This window comes from Xiphophorus maculatus, chromosome 13 (genome assembly GCF_002775205.1).
Source record: "Xiphophorus maculatus strain JP 163 A chromosome 13, X_maculatus-5.0-male, whole genome shotgun sequence".
Lineage (NCBI taxonomy): Eukaryota > Metazoa > Chordata > Actinopteri > Cyprinodontiformes > Poeciliidae > Xiphophorus > Xiphophorus maculatus.
The window spans coordinates 26,250,947-26,267,831 of NC_036455.1; the positions used below are offsets into that span (position 1 = coordinate 26,250,947).

At 39.5% G+C, this 16,885-nt stretch overlaps 1 protein-coding gene across 2 annotated transcripts in view; it reads right to left on the reverse strand.

Moving 5' to 3' along the window:
- rarb (retinoic acid receptor beta) overlaps positions 1–16,885 on the reverse strand; it is a 146,195-nt gene that overhangs the window by 50,550 nt on the left and 78,760 nt on the right. The window contains exons 1-2 of one of the 2 annotated variants that reach the window (XM_005804507.2): positions 13,773–16,082; positions 790–938 (exon numbers count right to left, since the gene is read on the reverse strand). In XM_005804507.2, the coding sequence (XP_005804564.1) occupies positions 790–938; positions 13,773–13,929 (306 nt within the window). In that variant the 5' untranslated portion in view covers positions 13,930–16,082. Of the gene's footprint in view, positions 1–789; positions 939–13,772; positions 16,083–16,885 lie in introns of those variants that run through there. The other variant, XM_023345136.1, reaches the window with a different exon arrangement.

Sequence of the window (16,885 nt, forward strand, 5' to 3'; positions counted from 1 at the left end):
AAAGTAGGAGCAGATTGGTAAATTCTGTGAAGGAACTGCAGTGAGGAGTGGAACTAAAGTATCAAAATGAATCAGATTTTCTGGATCAAATTTAAAAGCAAAGCAGGCCTTTCCTAAAAATAAGAACCATGTAAACAGATTTGTTAATAAAGACCCAGTTTTATGCCTGCACATTTAAGAAAGTTTTCTACATTCTAAGTATAATTCACAAGTAATTCAAATATTTTATCTGTGCTTAGTTAAAAGTTTAATTTTTAGTACCAAAAGTAATGATTATATGCTTTTTTTAAAGGTTAAATCTCATGTTATTTGAGAGATGTGGTAGATCGCAGGGTGAGTCAGATGTAAACTGAGAATGCTGGTTTGTGGTCATCAATGCTCATCCATTATGCCGTTTACAACTCTTCTTCGGAGTTTTACACAGAGACGTATAATGAGTTGAGCAGATGCTCAGTTCCAACAGGTGTTTGCTGATTGCTGTTGGCTAGTCTGAAGGAGTTGAGTGTAGAAGGCAGGGGAGAGCTGCTCTGTGAGCTGGAAGCTCAGCTTCTAGTGAGGGTTGTAATTGAGGGTTGTAAACCCTCACTCATCATCTTTAAAGAATAGCAGTTGTAATTTACAACCCTCACTAGACAGTATGAGCAGGTTTTACAAAACTATTTGGGTTAAAATGAGGTGACGGCTGTACAGCTCTTCATGTCTATGTTATGTCAGTGTGGTAATGAAGAGACAACACAGGCTTTGAACATACACAGCTTGTTGATGTGTGTTGCAGCAGGCCAGTCCTACCTTGCAGCCCTCACACGCACTGACTCCATAGTGATATCCAGAGGATTTGTCCTGGCAGACGAAGCAGGGCTTGTAGACTCTGGGCGGAGGCGGCGGCGATGGCGGGCTGGGGACCAACTCCTCAGAACTGGTGCTCTGCGTTTCGATGGCTGCAGGGAGAGCAAACGAGAGGAGGATGAGAAGGATTCTGCTCAAATGACTAAATAACTCAGTTAGGGTTCTAGAAACCAAAAACGGACCTTTTCATTTTCAACCTGAAGGCAAAACAAGACTTTGTTGACAAAATTGTTTTCTCTTCATACAACACAAATGGGATGAAAAATAAATTCTCTGTGCAATATTTTAGAAAATGTGTCGTGCAGTACTTGTTAGGACAACTTTGCAGTTCATCTGTGGCTGTTGCTCCAGTGTGCTCCTGTTCCGGTAAATTGTACTTTTTATGTGAAGACATAAAAAAGGCCGTTACGCTTTCTCCTGTCTCAGTAGTTCAACTCCACTGAAGTCTAGAGTTATGTGACTCGGAATAGTTTAAGCACCAAAACCAACTTGTAGCTTTCAAGTTATTTTATTTCAGAAACAATACTAGTGGGTATATCAGGACCACATGATTTCATGTATGGACTTCTGAATATCTCCTACATGCCACCACATCTAAATAAATAATTTTCTTATTGTTGATTTGATCATCTTTAAAGAATAGCAGTGAAAATGTTCTGAAATCGGTTTCAATATTTCTTCAAACTACCCTGACCCAAAGTATCACTTAGTTAGAGAGTATTTGTTAAAACTGTCACTCTGTCAAGAAAATCAAAGATCAAGCTGCTCTGCCTCCCAGTGCTAACTAGAAACAACCAATCAGAGCTAGGAGGAGGGTCTTATTGCTGTCAATCAAGCTTGTGCACCCCAGCCCCTCTCTCTCTTACTCTCTGCTATGCTACAGCATCTTCCTAACAAATACTTAGGCTTGACAGAATAGCAACTGATGATGGTGAGTGATGAGTTTTCCTGGGACAGTAAGCTGTTTCTCTGCCTTAAGCAGCAGGTACACAAGCATGACTGATGACACTATGACCTTCCTCTTGGCTCTGATTGGTTGTTTTTGACCAGGAGCGGTGAGTTTATTCAGACAGGACTGGGAGCACAAGGAGGAGGTGGAGGAACTCAATCTTTTCATAGATTACTGGTCTCATACCATACTGTCATAATGTCAGTATAACAAAAATATGGAACAAAATATATATTTTTAGCAAAGTTACATACAGTAACTTTAATAAAATCAGGCTCTAGCAGGAGCTCTGGTTGAACGCTGGAAGTACTTTAGCAGGAACACCCTGACTGAGCACTAATTCTATTGTTGTTTTCATCAAAATCTCTTTGTGAAAGTTTTCTTTACATTTTTATGTGAGCAGATGTCAGCATATAGATCCTGAGTGTAAACAGACATGACATAAATAGTATCAATCAACCAAGTTTATATGTATAGCACATTTCATCGACAAAGAAGTTCAAAATGCTTTACATCATAAAAACACAAAATACAGTCATCCAACACACAACCAACTGACTACCTAAGGTTATGTCTGAATCTAAACAAGAAGAGGACTCTGTGCTGCATGTTCAGTCTGACACCAAGCCCAGTGAATATAGCAGATTGAAGTAATTTCATAATTAGCACTAAATATTTGCAGAGATCTCTCCATTCAAACACAACCTTTCAGTCTTCCAAGCACCTCTGAACAGATTAGATTACATTCTTCCATACTTCAGAGTGAACCCAGTTACTGATGACAAGGAAGAAACTTTAAGAATTATTGTATCCTTTTCCCAATATGGACTCCTCTGCTAATTTAATCTGATATCCACCTGCATTCACTCTGTGTGTGTCAAATGTGCAACTTTGGAACAAGTGAAGCCCTAAAAAGTCACATCAGTGTAACTGGGAGTCTAAATGCTGTCCTATGCTAAAAGATTGAGAAGTAAGTGAACTACTGTGGTTAAATGGAATTAAATGACACCTGAGTCTTTCTCAACACTTGCTTTGAGAGAAGTTGGATCTGCAGGGTCAGATTAATGACATTTCTCTGCAGCAGTTGCAGAAAAAGGATGCATTCACACCAGCCCTGTTTGGTCCGCTATAATCAAACTCCAGTTCATTTGCCTAGAAAGTCTGGTTTGCTTGAGGAGGTGTGAATGCGTAATCAAAGTCTGATACGGACCAAAAAGCAAACTCTAGTCTTCCTACAGATTACGGTAGGATCCTGTTTGACAATCATCTGAACAAAGTTTGTGTAAGACTTAAAAACAATGAATTTGCCCAAAATAATCAAAACCTTTTGGGGTAGTTGTGTACCCCAGAATACACAACTACTTGTGTAGTCCTGTAGGACAATTTCAGTGAGTAATTGTCCCACAGTCCTACAGTCCCACAAAGTAAGAAAATGAAACAAAAATCAAATCAGAGACTTCATTTGGAACCCAAGCCAAAGCTAAACATACATACCACCACATGAAAAGACAAATTTCTAATCATCAAGCCATTTTGCAAGTATCTTTTAAAAATGAAATTGTGTTAAGTGCAGGTTAATGAACACACAAATGGTCTCAAAAGGCACAACTTAATAATTGTTTTGCAGTCACACATTTCCTCTTGTTAGTCTGATCAAGATTTAAGACAAGCAGGAGACAGAAAAGTGTACGCTCTTCACAAACTCAGATCCAAAGTTTATCTCCTTTCTGACATGTAAATGTAACAGGGTGTGAACATATGGTGGTGATGATGAATGGCCAACAGCACACATCAGCAATATGCATTAGCCTTCACCAGGTGGTGCAGGCACTTTAACATACATCCAGAGGAAAAATACTTTTGGCTGCTGATATTCCTCTGGTGCATTTGTAACGGCTGGGTGGTTCCACGCTGACGAGAGGCAGGGCAACAATAAAGACGGGCTGCCTATTTGCAGCTGATGGCTGCCTCTAAAAGGCAGCATGGCCACCTGCAGACAGATGGGTCACACAAGTGTGTTGCAGCACCTTGTGTGCGTGCGTGGACATGCGTATGCAGGTATGTGTGTGTGCATGTGTGTGTGTATGGTCATTGGGTACCTGTATGGGCTATATCAGGTGAAGGGAACCTTTTTCCATTTTCTGGGTGATTAAACTTTGAGTTGACTTCGCTGCATGTTAACACACACAGAAAGCTGTATCAGACAAAGAAAGACTGGTGACAGACAAGCATGAGCAACTAGTCTGGCTTTTCTTTTTTTTTTTAGAGCAGGCAGAGAAAAATGTGTGGCTGCAGCGGTTCTTGAACTCGTAGCCTCTGGATGAACCTTCCGGTGGGGTCGGACAGGAAAGCACACACTCCCTGCCAGAGGCCGGGCTGAATGTGGGGAAAGCCTAGAGAAAGAAGCCATCCTGATTGGTCAATACACTGGAGCACCAGCTGCTTGGTGATCCACTGCAGACACTGGCTTTTGTTGTGCATATTTGATAGTCAAAAGGATGTGGACCATCTTTTATTTCAGATGTTTAACATATTGGGGTGTATTAAAATGTTCCAGCCATTTCCAGGCTCCAAAATGATGTGAAGCTAACATTAATGGTGCAAAAACAAACACCAGATTCCTCTTGGAGGATATTTCACTAAACATATTTCACCTCTACAAAGCAGGCGTTTGGACAGCTGGCTGGTCGGGTGGATACCGATGTTTTAACACAAACGCTGGAGAAGCAACTGGTGATACTCATCACGCTGGGAAGGCTAATAAAACTATTCATGAATATTGAAGTCCGTCACTCTCCAGTGAGAAAGATTGTGGAGAATTTAAAAAACACTTAAGACAGCTGCCAATCTTTAAAGGAGTAGCAGCTGTCTGAAATCCTGTGAGAGTGTGCCCAACCGTTTAACATCTTCAGGAGTGAATGGTGTGATTTGTTGACAGGACCAATAAATTGATGTTGTACGATAATTAATAAATAATCAGAGAGGTTAGAGGACATGCAGTGACATAACATGCAGTGTTATGTCACTGCATGTCATGTCACTGCATGTCATGATATGTCACAGAATGTCACTGCACAACACTGCATGACATGCTGTGACATGCAGTGACATGCTGTGACATGCAGTGACATGCTGTGGATGTCACAGCATGTCACTGCATATCAAAATTGTTTTAAGTGTTGTGAAGTAATAGGAAAGGTTTAGTTAAAACTAGTCAACAAACTCCTGTGGATCTTTTTATAATAATTTTGTGGTTCCTATATGCTTGAGAAACAGCAGTGAGAGAAGAGATGTTGCAAGATTATCTACCAATGTAGGAATAATCTGCAGAGCAGCAGCAACATCTATGCCTGCCATGGGCCGAGATACCATGACTTTAAAAAAGCCACAGCTACAAATTCCTGAGTGGAAACTGCTGGGACCAGCCATGAAGGACTGAAATAAATACAGAGGAAAAAAAGAGACTTGAATAGAAACTATTAATCCCACAATGCACTGCATTAACCCACTTTCAGTTTCTTGGAGGAAGAGTTGCAGTGTCACATGACACGGTTAACAAAACAGGCCTCCTTGCCCACTTCCTGCCTTGCATTACATTTTCAGAGAAAAACTGGATCCACAGTAGATATTCTGTCTACTCCAGTTGGTGGATAAACTTTGACTTTGGCTTATTTGAAGCACTGCAGAAAGAATCTTTAAATGTTAGAGAGTCTGGCTCTGATCCTGTCACTGAACCGATGCTGCTGCCATTGTTCTGAGAGAAGCACCGCAGCAATACACACCTCCAAGAGCCCCTCTGATTGGCTCGGCCCAGGCCAGAGAGCGGCCCTGGAGCTAAGAGAAGACGGACCTCTGCCCACCGGTAGCAGAGCGGCAGCCGCAGCTGGTTTCCCCTGTGATTTATTCAATCGGCAAACACTGCGAAGGCTCACATTTTTTCCATCTACTTCAATAACCTTTTCTTCTTTTGTCCCCACTGCCACCACAAAAAGCCTCTTTCATTCCTCAGAGAAATTGCTTTGCTTTAAAAAAAAAAGAGGCTTTTTGTCTGGGCAGAGATAGTTTACATCAAAACAATTTAAATATTGTTCTGTATTGTGTAATTCCTTTATTTATTTATTTATTTGTTTTGCATTGTGGATTTTCTAAACTGTATTAAGCCGGAGAAGAGAAGGTCATCAGTGAGTCAAGCTATTCAAACTTTATCCCAGTAGGCGATTTGAACACTGACAGTCTGGCAGATTTTCCATTTTTCCTGTACTCTCTTTTTACTAAACTACATGAAATAGTTTCAACACTAACGTACATAAAAGTTGTCGGTTGTCCTACGCTGTCCTCTCTTTGTCCTCTGTGTGCTTCTACTGTATCTCATTCTCCAAGTCAGAAAACCAGTGACATGTAAAGCTGTGCCCACATGCTCCACATGACCAACAGATGGCAAAGAACCTGAAGCAAAGTCTGTCGCTGCACACAGGCAATTTAACACAACGACGCCACTTCGGAAATTAGGACAAAGCTGCTCTTCTGCTGCAGATAATGGCGGGACAAGTGTGCTTTAAATCCAACACTGACTTTAATTTAAATGAAATAGAAATTCAAAGGAATTATAAATCGCATGATTGAGTTAAACCTGACAAATTAACAGATTGCCAGAAGCAGGAGAAAAAAAAGGAGAGTGTGTGTGGACAGGGGTGGGGGGGTGGGGGGTTGATGAAAAGAGGAAGGGAGGCCTTTCCTGAAGCTCCTCAGGGTATCAGTTTATTTGGTTTGTGTTGAGCAGAGAGCTTTGGTAATCTGAGTGTGAACTGGTGGGCATAGCCAGAGAGGATTAGAGGAATATTACTCAGTGCACCTCGTTCTCCCTGTAGCTGACACTTGGTTCAGTTTACAAGTGTCTTCTCTGCAGGAGCGCCGCTCACATCCAGCAGTCACAGTCAAAGGAAACGGTCAAAGTTCATCCGAAGCACACCAAATTACAAACAGCTTTACTCCACAAACACATTTCACAGAGAGGGAGGATTTAACATTCAAGCTCACACAACACGGAAATAATGAAGAGCTAAGAGTCATTTGACTTCATGTAATGAGGGGAGCAAAAATTGGGGCAAAGAGAAAATCTGGTTTAATTCAGATCAGTTTACTGAAGTAGCACTAATTCACCGAAAAAAATGGGTTCAATTTACTTCCAATTATACATAAATACACAATAAATCAAATTCATACCACTATAATTAGAATCAGTGACACTAAGCTGACTGTAAATGCAACAGATGACAGAATAATTTAGTTAATCATGCAAACATTTGATAAATGTAAGGAAGCTGAGACTCGCATTAAGTCATTGACAGCAATCCTTCCTCCAGAGTGAGCATGTGGTGACAGTGGTCAGGAACTGCTTCTTCTTAACAGGAAGCAGGAACCAGCATGACTGAGTGACACACTCATACTGGTCATTTTAATTGGATCAATAATATCTTGTCATAATCTATTTTTACCCATCAATTTTTTTAATGATAAATAATGACATTTTCAAGTGCTTTTAATTTTCATTTGGTTTAATTAATATTCAACACGCTGAACAGAGAATCCACATGGTGCCATTAGACATCTACAGTGACAAAATCCACTGACTGGCCTCAGTAACTGCAAATAAACAATCAAATTAAACGATTGCCCTTGAATTATGAATGATTCACCGACTGTCTCACAACTTCCTCCTGGTCTAGATGGACCTGAATTGCACAGCGTGCGTGTAACCAAATGTCTCATGGTTTTCATGCTGTTTTGGAGCCTGGAATTACAAGGGCCACTTCAGCTAACCTTGTAAAATCAGGGAACATTTCTCCAGTAGAAGGAAACATTACGCTCTGAATGAAGAAATCCTACAGCAGTGGTCATACTGACCAGACATGCTTCAAACCTACCTGCCCATAACTCTTCAACACGCTGTTAGCACCTGGATAGCGAGATGCATTGACTTCAGGTCAGAGAATTTACTCAGATGGGATTTTCATTTTTCTTTTTTGATTGATTGATTGATTTAGTGACCTCTGCGATGCACTCTGTGTAAAGTTGAAAATGTCTGCACATCTGCACCAAGTGGTCAGCTGTGTGAATTATAATCTGTCAAAAATGGCGGATGGCTTTTAGATTTTTTCATCACCAATTTTCCAAAACAATTGTCAAAAATAGAAAATATTCGGTCAATACAACTCCTTGTGAGAGTCTGTTTGCCATGACAGACTGGGGGTTTAAGAAGACAGAAGCCAAACGTAAAAAAAACACAAGACACTGGCTCAGGATCACTTCTATGGGAAAGAAAGTCTGAGTGCACAGAGTTAATGATACATTCATGGGGTTTGTCCAAGAAAAAATATATATGTTTCACATCATTTTCACTTAATTCCAGTCAAGATTTACCTGAAGAAAAAATCTGACAAGTTATTCAGGTTAAAAAATGCACCGGCATTCAGTTATCAGATTCAAGGTCTGAGCCATAGTTTAACACTACAGCAAGTCAGCAGAAACTGCAACATCAGGGTTAAGCCAACACTCTGCAGCCAGCTCATCAGGTGAAACCACCTCAGGTGTTTTCATAAAGGTGACCAGGAAGTTCAAATGGTGAAACAAGCAGAAGATGAAGAGGTGGGCAGTTCAGGAGAGGCACAAAGAATCCGACTGCTGAAATGAAGTTGATTCTTTAGAGTCCACTGGTGTTTGTGGCCTTAAAGGAATGAAAGAACATCTTCTCTCGCTAAGCTAGGCGCTTTGGGTACAGCAGAAAAGTATTTGGGAGAAAATCTAATTTCATATTTTGGTTCTCAGTGGTGTCAGTGAGGGATGATTTTTCTTCACTTTTCTTAATTATGATAGCATTCAACTTCACAATGTATGTGGCTTAAATACATACACTGATAATTCTGGTTTCACCTGCTTTCCATTTCCACTCTACTGATTGCTGGGACTCAGTGTTCTGTCAAATGACTGTTGATACATCTGGTTAAATATCAGAAAAGTAAAGAAGTAGAAATTGTACTTTATGTTTTTATTATATATATATATATATATATATATATATATATATATATATATATATATATATATATATATATATATATATATATATATATATATATATATATATATATTAAAGTTTTAAATAAAATTAAAGTGAATTTTCTTGCAATTCACTTTAATTTTTAGGTCTGTTCCGTTTTGGCAAGGTTTTTTTTCCTACTCTTTTGAACTTAAAAGCAATTAAATGCATTTTCTTTTCAAAGATTAGTAGAGCTCTGCTTTACAATATTCATGCCTTGTCTATTGTTTGATTCGGTCATCCACTAAAATCCATTTAAATGAAAACATTATTTTCATGCAATAAAATATGATTAATCAAGATTAAAATTGCATAGAAGATTAAGAATTGTTTTTAGAGATTTAAAATTTTTAATTGAGTTCATTGCCGGGTCTGTAATGAATTAATCACATTTTAATCAAAAACTATACATCGACAGTTCAAAAAACCTTTTTGCTGCTAAATCATAGAAGAGATATAGCTCAACAACAAAGATATTTATTGTTTTGTGCTGTTCTTTGGGTTCTTTCACCATCAGATTAGATCAATATGTTATTCTATCTATTCATTTTTCCAGAGTTTCAGAAAGTGCTGATCATTCATGGAACGTCTTTAGGAATGTGGACTGTAAACGCTGACATTAGCATTAGTTGCTACACGTTTAGCTTTCAGATGCTATTTTAGGTTTGAATAGCTTCATTAATTGGCTAAATCCTTTTAGCACAAATTGAACACAATAATAGTCTTTTCCAGTGTCCAATCAAATCAGTCATGTAGCAAAAATGAACCCCCAGTGGGCCGAAAGAAGTAATCCATCGTGAGTCAGGTTTATGGGTGTCCCAGAAACACATAAAGGTTCCGGCTCGATACTTTATACTTTATATATATATATATATATATATATATATATATATATATATTTATTAACCTTTTCTTTTATTTCAATACTTACATTCCGCAGCATGAAAACAAGTGACACAGATGTTGTTTGGTGTTTATTTGACAGATGTTTTTTTATGCGTGTTTGTGACACTATCAATGTAAGGACGCCCTGGGCATGAATCCATATCAAAACTTGCCTTTTGAAAGCAGGAACTGTTCCCATCAAGCCCTGTTAAAGTACAGGAGAAGGTCACACCGGGCTACTATTTAAGGTTTCTGTGACATGAAAGGCAGCGAGAAGCTCATGGATGAATCTCTGTGATTGTTCTGAACTTTGAAGATATGCATTTATCTAAAGCCTGTTGGTGTTTGATATACAATAAAAGGCTGGATTCTAGATGCGATACACAGTATCAGTAAATAACCCTGGTGGGACCCCAATGCCATCCTAATCATGTTGATTAAACACGGCCAGCACCAGACAGCTCTCGTTTCATTTCACCGCAGAACACGACTTTTATTTCTCCCCGTCCGCCTTTCATTTCACACACCCACTAAATTAGCGTGGTGAGCAAGCTGTGCTAATGGTCTCTCATGTCCACATCAGAGACGCTTAAGCCTCGAAGACAAAAAAAAAGCTCCAATTATCCCATCACACACATCACTTGTACTATATTCATCCCCATGCAGCATCACAGACAGCGCTGCTCTGATTTATTTAGCCTTATCTTTAGGTGTATTTTGATGCAATTAAATCGCATTCATCCTCCTTGCTACGGTGTGAGCATCAGACGCAGCCATTCTTCAGCCCGCAAAGCCCATTTCATCTACGTTAAGGAGGTCCTTGATCATTCTTAATTAACATCCAAACTGGATGAGGAAATGCATTAATGGTGGGCTTGTTGTCAGACTGCTAATTAACACCCAGGAGAATTCCATTATCCCTAATAAATAAACGAAGAAACCAACAATCCTGTGACCCTGAGAGGCTTCTCAATCTGAGTCCTGGATAAAAACAGAGCGCACTCCAACAAAACAAGAAGGCGTTTAATGTTCTCTAGTCGGACAGGTCAGGGGGTCAAAGCAGGGCTTATAGGGACCAAATGAGCTTTTGTCTTATTAGAAATAGAGCAGTGGCGTCTCCTTCTGTCCTATTTAGCTCTTTCTGATTCTTGCCTTTATAAAACTGTGGGCATAAGTGAAAAAAGACGAGTCACTAATTAAACAGATAAGCTGATGGGTTTGCTGCACAGGATTAGGAATGAAGGATGGAACTAATATATAGTCACTACAGAACTGTAACTGAATGTTATGCTAACTGGTCTGCATGGTGACAAAGGCTTCACTTTGTCATCCAATCAGATTGTAGGAGAAATGAAATGGAAAGAATGTTGGTTCGATTTTTTCCAAAGTGGTAGCGTTCACAGATAAAGGGAAAGATGCCACCATGGTTAATTTTAGCTGCAATTTTATTTATTATTGTTAATTTTTTTTTTCCCCACAATGAGTAACCCTTGCTGCGCTGGAAAAAAAATATTGCTCCGTCAAATGCTGACATGTCAGTCAGTGTTTAAAGTAACAGCTTTACTGCTGAAAGGAGTCATGAATTTATCTTCAACTACAATTTTACAATTATTCTTTTCCACAAACATTTTTTCTGAACTGTTTTCTTGAACACAGAAATGCCTTGTGAAAAAAGAAAAATACAACAAACATGAATCTTTTGGAAGACGTCTTTTTTATAAGACATGGTGTGTTTGAGAAATTTTACCAAAAATATCAGAATTTTATTTGTCACTTTTTGAAAATAATTGTTTCATTTTTATAATTAGAGTTTAAAAAAACAAAAGATATAAAATAATAAATGTCAACATATTTATTTTATAAACTAAAAGAGAAACTAATAGATTTATCCTGGAAATTGATCTCAATGTGTACGAAATTCTGAACAGCCTCCAGCCACCGCTACGTATTTTCACTATGTATATGAATATTTGTAAAATTTATGGTTCTGTTAAATTAGGAGGAAATAACTGCTGTAATAATAGTTTACATCTTAAAAAAAAAATCTACATATAATGCATTTGCAAGACGTGAACTCTAAAAAAGTTTCCATAAAGAACAGTAAAATAACAATAATTAATACTGAGCTTTGAAGTATATATTGCTAAATTAATAACTGATTAAAAGAAATGTGGAAAAATGATTTAAAGCTCTAAAACAGTTAGGTAAGGAATGTCGAAAAGTAATCCTCTCTGCTAGGAGAGAGTGGCCCCTCTCACGCTCTCTAACAATCTATGCAGGAAATAAAAATGAAAATGTGACAAAACGGAATCATCTAAAAACCACAAATAGAAAACTAAAATATCGGAAAATATTTAATTTGTGAGAAAAGGTAATTCTTTCCATCCATACATCATGTTCCTCACTAATCACTGAATTACTGTGGGTAACACACACACACACACGCACACACACACACACAAAACACTGCAACCATAGTGCAGACTTCAAAATTTATGAATATGTCTAACACTTCCAAATGTGTATATTTGGTTCAATGTGAAATTTGGCAAACCATGTAAAAATACATAAATAAATGAAAAGCATTAAAAACAAAAAATCATTTCCAAAGACCAGACAGGAAACTCCAACCTGAACCAAGAGCTCAAACGGCTGTAAGATGGAGAGGAAGAAAACCCACGGAGCAGTCTGCGTGGAGATCAGGTTATTTTTAAAGGTCCAAAAAAACTGTTTTCTTCTGAGGTATATACAGTATATATATATATATATTTTTTTTTTTTTTTCTTTTCTTCCTGCCCACATTTATTTTTGGATTTGCTGTAACATGGTTTTTCTTATTATTATTGGTGGGGGTTTTATTATTTTATTTTATTGTTAAAATAAAGTCATATCTAAACCAAAGACCGCGTCACCGGAGGACACAGTCGCCCCTATTTCCAAGGGGCTCCCTGTTCACCCCCTGAGCCTGACCTTTAACCGCTGCGGGTTAAAGGTCGCAGCAGGAACTTTTGCACTTTCCCAGCGCAGATAAGCAGCCCCTCCGCAGCAGAGCCCCCTGGGTGGAGGCTGGTAGAGGAATGACGGCCAGAGGCCAGTCGTCATCAGATGGGGATAAATCCCAAACCAGAAGCAGCAGCTGTCAGCCCAGAGTAAACACCACAAAGTGGTTCTGAAGCGCAATGATATCGTCAGCATGACGCTGGGATTCATATCACATATTGTCGTGTTTTCTCCTAAAATAACTGCATCGCTTCTATGATTTTTTTTTTATTCAAAATGTGACTGAATAGAAATGTTTCCGGAGCGTTTTAATAGAAAAAATACCCGTTTCCCCCTAAAATGTCACTGGCCTTGACTCATCCGAGCAACAAGCAGCCGCCCATCGATCATCCTTGTCCAAATCCTGTTCCGATAACAGGCCACTAATCTTGTTGAGGAGTCCGCGGCGTCATTTATCTAAATCAGTGTCAGGGGGCGCAGGTCGCGGTTCGCCCCCCAGCCCCCTCCTGCCATGCGCGCAGGCCCACCGGCCTCTGGACCTGTTTACTCTCTGCATTCCTGCAGCCAGCATGGAGCTCTCACAGATCAGCTCATCCGAGACCAGACATCCATCAGCGGCTGGGAGGGAGCTGCTTCCGCTGCCGGGGATTTATGGAGGCTTGAAAAATGACTCAGAGTTGCTCTCTGCAACATGCTAAACTTTCCCCCCGACAAGTAAGTTAATGTTGCTCTTAAGACTCTTAGTGAGTTTGGTTATAAACTGAGGTTTTTTCGTTTTTTCTTCTTTTTTTAGGGTGTTGGAAATGAGCTAAAGAGTAACTTGATTTTAAGCATTCCCTGGTTCTCCCACCAGCAGGCCCTGAACAGCAACATGTTGGTCATCTGATGACTCAGTCCGGGTTCACTGGTACACCAGCATTAAGAGCTCAGCCTCACTTTAAGTCACAGAAGCAACAACAGCAGCAACAGGAAGAGAGGATGAGAAGTTGGACCTACAGTGTGCGCTCCGCCGGTGCTGCCACTCTCTGTGCGCCAGTCCGCTGATGCAGGCTTTCAGAGCTTTCTCCTGCAGCATGCAGGACGACGGGCTGGACGTGTAGAAGTCCAGCATCTGCCCGGGACTCACGGCCAGCATGTCCATGCAGTCAAACATGACCACTTTGTTCACTCACTCGTGTGCGTTCTGCAGGAAAACCGCCGGCATAGACGCACACAACTCCATCAAACTCCTCTTCTTCACCCCTCCTCCTCTTTTTTTCTCCCCCTCTCTTCTTCTTCTTCTTCTTCCCCTCGACGCAGCGGATTTCTCTCCTCTTCTTCTCCTCCGTCCCGCACCGGAATCATGAATTACGTTGGTCCCGCAGCTTGTCCTAGATGCCCCTGCTCGGGTCTCTGGCACCGAGAGCGGTCAGCGCGCTGCAGCGGACCTCCGGACGGGGTTCCTCCATAGCCAGCGCCGCTCCGCCGTGTTCGCAGCGGATCGCCCCGTCCCGGCTCTCGGCTGAAGCGCTCGCGCTGCCGCCTGCTCGGAGCGGAGCTTCTTTATTATTCTAAGAGCAGAAAATAATCGCGAACGGTGTTTAAAAAGCAGCCGTTCCCCTCCGCGATGACGAATGGGTTATCCGTCCCACCAGTGCTGCTCATTTCCAACTAGTTTTGCCACCGAGAATGAAAGATTGAATTGCCTAATATATGCGAGTGAACTTTGGGTGAACCCTTCCGAGGCTGCTGACCTTCAAATGACCCAGGCAGGCTGACATCACTGCAGCTCTGCAGCGCAGAGGAAGGCGGCGAGAAGAAGCGCATGGGGGAAGGAGAAAGATTTATTCTTTCTTTTTCTTTTGGAAAACAGAACGACTTCCAAAATATGAAACCATGTTTTTGGAATTCATACCAAACCACCACAACGATTCTGTGCGGGGTTTTCCTTTCTTTCTTTCTTTTTTCCTGTTTGTCTCCTTTACGCAGAAAAGAGTTCCTAATTTCTCCGTACATTTAATGCTTAAAAAATAAAAGAAAACATTTAATATACAGGAAATTGTAAATAAGTAATCGCAAAATTATACGTTGTTGGAAAATAATTTGATGTCAAATTTAAACTAATTTTCTGATCAAGTAAATTTACAGGAAACAGCTTATTCACTTACATTTGGTCATGTGATAAATTAACAAATAACCTAATTAGTAGATTAATCAGTTAACTATTATTGGTGACAGTTATATTAGTTATCATTTGTTTTCTGTACAGTGAAGAAATATGCAAGCACATCAGTCAATTAACCAAAGGTTGTAACTGGCTCGTTTTTTGTTGATCTGGATGGTAATTATAAAGTCAATTTTATTACATTTTTTTCTTGAGTCCCTGAATGCTGTAAAACTGAGAACTCTCATCATGTCTGTCTGTCTGGAAGCTGATCAACCAGCAACATGCACTGCAATGCATCATGTTCTGATTTTACACAAGTATTTGCACCCTGTGAACTTTGACCCATGTTGCGTTACAACTGAAGATTTCAACGTATTTTATAGATTTTATGGTAAACCAAGATAAATTAGAATAGATCTGCAAAGTGGAACAAAAATGAGATATTGTTTTTTAAAACTGTTTTTCAAAGCAAAAATCTGAAAAGTGTGGTGAGCATGCGTGCTCTTCTGGCCCAAGTGGCTGTGTGTGAGGAGAGAGACAGTGAGCACAAGCCACTGTTTGTACGCTTGACATGTTTATGCACAGGGTTTTCTTCTCCCATTGAAATGTATTTGGATCATATGTTCATATGCCTTGGCTGGACTGTTAGGACCAGTTTTTATCTCATGAAGCGTTTGGGATTTGTCCCACTGAATTTGATTTTTCAGGAATCTGGCCAGTCAGTGAACAGAAGAAGGGGTCGTGAACGATGGCGTTGATTTTCTGCTCTGTTTTATAATTTTAGTCCACCTGTTTCAGTAATGGCAGCGGAGGACGCAAAGGGAGCCATTCAGTCTGTTGGTCGCGCTTCCAAATATTGGGACATTAAAGTCAAAGCAAAAGAAATGTCTACGTTATTTTATGATAACAAAGTAGTTTGTTGTTGTTCGATGCGCATAGAGTGTTTTTATAATATTTAAAACATTTTCCAGCGAACAAAGAACCTACGTTCAACTGAAGCATGTTGCTTCATTCCTGCCAATGGACGATCAAGAGCAATTCAGAAACATTATATCAAAGAAAGAGACAAAAGAGGAGGAAACAAACCCTGAAGCCTCTAAAATATAACAATTTAATCACATCAAAAACAGAATAAGAAAGAACTTTTTTTCACATTGATCATTGTGTAATATTAATGAGTGTTTGGGAATCTGAAAGGAGTTTGCAGTGTGCTGCTGCCTTCAGAGACTGTAATGCATTATGCAGTATATGGTATATGCAGTGCAGATATGTTTGGAGCTGCTGGTGAGAAGAATAATAATGCAGAGAGGAGGAGACAGTATTCCTCTGAATAGTTCCAGTTTTAACCTAAACTTACTCATCAAGTATCTAATAAAACAAGGGGGGATGTTAACTAGACTGTGTTCATCTACAGAGTGTGGGGATACGATTCATAATGGCTTTTAAATAATCCCCTAACTTAATGTGTAAACACAGATATGGTCAGTTTTATGTTGTTTCTCCTCCATACAGGAAGTAAAAATAAAGGCTAAAAAATCTGGAGACCTTCTAAACTTTGGCAACAAGAAGGACCTTCCTTGTTTAATGCCAACATGTTGGTGTTTGGGATTCAATGTGGGACTCAGAAGACAGGAGATAAAACATCATGCCTTCCTGTTTCCTGTAGGGGAGGATTTTGATGAAGGAGATCAATCAGGCATTGAAACATTAGATGGTAAGAAAACCACGCAAGGAAATAAATATGAACACACTGCACTTCCAAATGCTCTCACACACGAAATGATTTCCCCCTTTAACAAATTTTTAATTTAATTTAATTTAAATATTTAATTTTCAAATAATGTCTGAAATTTATAGTTTGAACTAAGAAATGTTGGGCATGGAATTAATGTTGATCATCCATCAATAGTATAAAAATGAGCAAATATTTCTTTATCTAATGTACTTTACATTTACACCAACT